The sequence below is a fragment of the Perca flavescens genome, chromosome 4 (genome assembly GCF_004354835.1).
Source record: "Perca flavescens isolate YP-PL-M2 chromosome 4, PFLA_1.0, whole genome shotgun sequence".
In the NCBI taxonomy this organism is placed as follows: domain Eukaryota; kingdom Metazoa; phylum Chordata; class Actinopteri; order Perciformes; family Percidae; genus Perca; species Perca flavescens.
The window spans coordinates 27634615-27638241 of NC_041334.1; the positions used below are offsets into that span (position 1 = coordinate 27634615).

The window sequence follows — 3627 nt, forward strand, 5'->3', positions numbered from 1 at the left end:
CACTCCACTAACTCCTATAAACTCCTCTCCCATAGTCTGTTAATGGACATTTTCTTCACTGTACTCAATCAAAACATTGTCTGATAGCCTGAATCCTGTATCTAGTCTTTTGTGAGGTGCTCAACAGAGATGTTATCGCGCCTTATGCGTCGAATACATAGGCTCTGCATCCGTTTTCACAAAATATACATCACTAGTTTAAACAGCCTCTCCCAATGACTGCTCCTGCCAGGGCACATGACCCAGTGGTGTCAGGAATTACTTCAGGTTTTTTGGACTGTAGTTGCAGCCATGCGATGGCCTCAGTTGAGAGTCGTCCTGGCTTGTTGCCTCCAGCAGTCAACCTTTTCCATTGACCTGGTAGAAACTTTCCAGATGCTGCCATATAGGTGAGTATATCTGGCTGCAGCATCAGTGTAGGCAAGCATGTTATATAGGGCAACACAGACATATGTATACTACATCTCTACCTCAGGGTAGAATTCTACTGTATAGGACTTCCCAAAAACCAGTCTGGGCAACCAGGATTTTATGTTATTTTCTACTTCACTACTACATTATAGGCGGATACCATGTATATTTTATTCAGTTACATTTATTTGACAGCTATAGTTACATTACAGTACAGTAAAATGCTGTTTACAGAAAAAAAATGCACCAGAAAGGAAAAATCAATCAATACTGACAGGGGCCACACTGCATAACAGGTACTTTTACTTTTCATATTTCTAAGTAGGCTACACTTTGCTGCTAATATAACACACTTTTACTAAGGTAAAAATTTAAATGAAGGATTTTTACTTGTGGAGTATTTTACATTGTAAAAGAAGTAACAAGTAAAACATCAGAATATTTCTGCCACCATTGCTTAGCTCAAAGTTGATCTTCACAGACGTCCTCAAACATATTCAAGTGTTTGGAGATATCTTCTGTTGTAAATGCATAATTTATTGTACATCTCCGTTGTTATTTCAAATAGCTTAGTCACAATTATTCATTTCTACATTACATTTATTTTCAAACGTCAACAGAATTGGCAGAATTATTATTACCTACAGAGACTGTTTGTTTAATGAGGAACCACATCCATGTGTTTCCTGACGAGAGCATTTAGTGCCTGGTACATTTCAAGACCAGCTAGTATGCTAGCCTAGGTTTAGCTAAGTCTGTCTTACGATTTTTTTGTCACATTCAACCTTGTCTTTACTTCAACATTTAGGTACGTCTTATTTGACTTTATTCAAGTGTGTGTCATATTGTATACATATGTAATGTAGTTATTTTTCTGGACTTAAGTCTGTTGCATTCTTTGTTAGCACAGGTGTTAGCATAAATGCAAAGGGTGGGGTTTACAGTTTGTCGTTCATCTGGCTAGCCTTTAACGTAAATATCTCAGACTGTAGTTCAGCTTTAATATTGCCATAATTCATATTTTGTGGATAATAAAAACAATGTAAACGTTTGTGAGTACAAAGATTCTCTCCAATATAACACATCAATAGTTCTTTTGGTGAGTTTCTTTGTCACGGACTTCCGCACTACAAAGGTTCCGAAGATTTGTAGTTCCGGTTCTCTCTCTCTCTCTCTCTCTCTCTCTCTCTCTCTCTCTCTCTCTCTCTCTCTCTCTCTCTCTCTCTCTCTCTCTCTCTCTCACTCTCACTGTGTGTGTGCGCGCTTCATCTTTCTTTTCGTTAAGATAGCACTATACGCCAGTTAGCCCTTACGGTTAATTACGGTTCCATGGTTTAGTTTAGTATGGCCGGTCCCAAGCCTTTTTAGTGCATACATCAAAGTAAATCTGCTGTTTGTCAGAGTTCGAGATGGACAACAATCAACAGTCCAAAGAAAGCACGGACCGGTCCGACCTGGTTTCTGAGGACGGCAAGAATAGCAAGTCTGTCGTGTGTCAACGCTGCGGATCCAAGGTGCTATGCCCTGGGGTGGCTGTGTTTGCAGAGAAAGAGGTATGTCTGATATTAGGCGATGGGCTAACATTAGTGGCTGATATATTGCTTTGGGGTATTTAATCTTTTTAGTCTGTTCTCAGGTAATCAACCTAATAGTTTTGTACAGCACCATTTTCATCCAGGGTGCTTTACATGATAATAAAACCAGTGGTACAATGCAACTATGCACATTTACTCAAGTGTACTTTTACACACTTTAGGTACATAACTATTTCTATTTTATGCTACTTTACACTCCAATACTGTTCATATGGAAAAATTGTACTTATTCCACTAGATTGATGGCTGGAGTTACAAATACATTTACAAAAAAGGGTTTTACATTCAAAACATGATGCATTTCCAAAATATGACACAGTGTTATAGATTAAACTACCCAACTTAATAGCTTCACCTCAACCAACTACAACAGTAAAATATTACTTACATATGAATGCATCAGCAATAATAATCTAGTACAGTGTTTCCCATACATAGGTTGTACTTGGGTGCCCTGACCAGGTAGATAAAATCTAATTTTTTTTTTCAATCAACGATTTGCAATAAACAGAAAGGTACATATATACTCACACACATACATACAAGATCAACAGTGCTAGGACAGCTACACCAGTAAATTGCTTTAGGAGAATTCAAAACCAAATAAATTATACACTGAGAGCACGATATTCTACTGAGGCCATTCAAAGCTTTGTATACCAGGAGGAGGATCTTGAAAAGCAACAGGTAGCCAGTGGAGGTTTCTGATGTATTCAGATTTCCATACTGTATATCTTTCTTCCAGCTAGGTCTAGGTCTAACTATATACAAAGAAAGACATGATGAATACACGGCAACCTTTTCATGGATGTACCATGTCCATAACTACTGCAATACTGATTTTGAGTTATTTTGGAAGTGTTTTTATCTCATCTGAGGCTGTGTTTTCTCCCACCAGCTGTTCCTACCATCCATGCGGAAAAAGAGCGGCCTCAGCACCACAGAGGGCTCAGTGGACGGGGACACACTGACCGCCCACTGGTTTGTGGATGACATGTACACTTTTGAGAATGTGGGCTTCACTAAGGACGTGGGGAGAATCAAGTATCTCATCTGTGCAGATTGTGAGATTGGACCAATCGGCTGGCACTGTTTGGATGACAAGAAAAGTTACTATGTGGCTGTGGAAAGGGTGAATCATGCATAGTCCAAACGCATATGTGAGCTCACATGAACTTAAAAAAATGTGTTGGCAGGCTATGCATCTCTTAATGGATGTACTACCATAGTTGACCCCAACCTAATCCATCACACACACTTACTTATAATGTTATGTGTACATTGTTTATGAAAACAGGACTGTGTCACTCTCATTCTCCTATATTACACTGACAACAGTATGATCATCCTGTTCTAATAAAGATGTTTTTGGGAAGCTGATGTTGAATACCATCCTGCAGCTGTTTCCTGAATAATGTGATGTAAATTCCCTCACATCAGGGTCTTTTAACCCATGAAAAAATCTCTTCCAGATGAAAATCCATCCTAACACGAGTTAGCGCTTGTTAAATTTATAAAAAAAAAAATAGTTAAGTACAATCAGATTAATCAATTGACAGTAAAAAAAACTTTTGATCATTGATGAATCTCTAAATGCAATTGAAAATACAAAGCTCTGTGA

General features: G+C 38.3%; 1 protein-coding gene across 2 annotated transcripts; it reads left to right on the plus strand.

Moving 5' to 3' along the window:
* The first annotated feature begins 1082 nt into the window (after positions 1–1082).
* On the plus strand, positions 1083–3395 carry rabif (RAB interacting factor). Of its 2 annotated transcripts, XM_028575194.1 has the most exons (3): positions 1083–1219; positions 1813–1964; positions 2905–3395. In XM_028575194.1, exons 2-3 carry the CDS (start codon positions 1821–1823, stop codon positions 3151–3153), a joined length of 393 nt encoding a protein of 130 aa, XP_028430995.1. In that variant the 5' UTR covers positions 1083–1219; positions 1813–1820; the 3' UTR covers positions 3154–3395. The 2 variants fall into 2 exon arrangements, with proteins under 2 accessions (XP_028430995.1, XP_028430996.1); XM_028575195.1 differs by lacking the exon at positions 1083–1219 and having other exon boundaries at positions 1648–1964.
* The last annotated feature ends 232 nt before the right edge of the window (positions 3396–3627 follow it).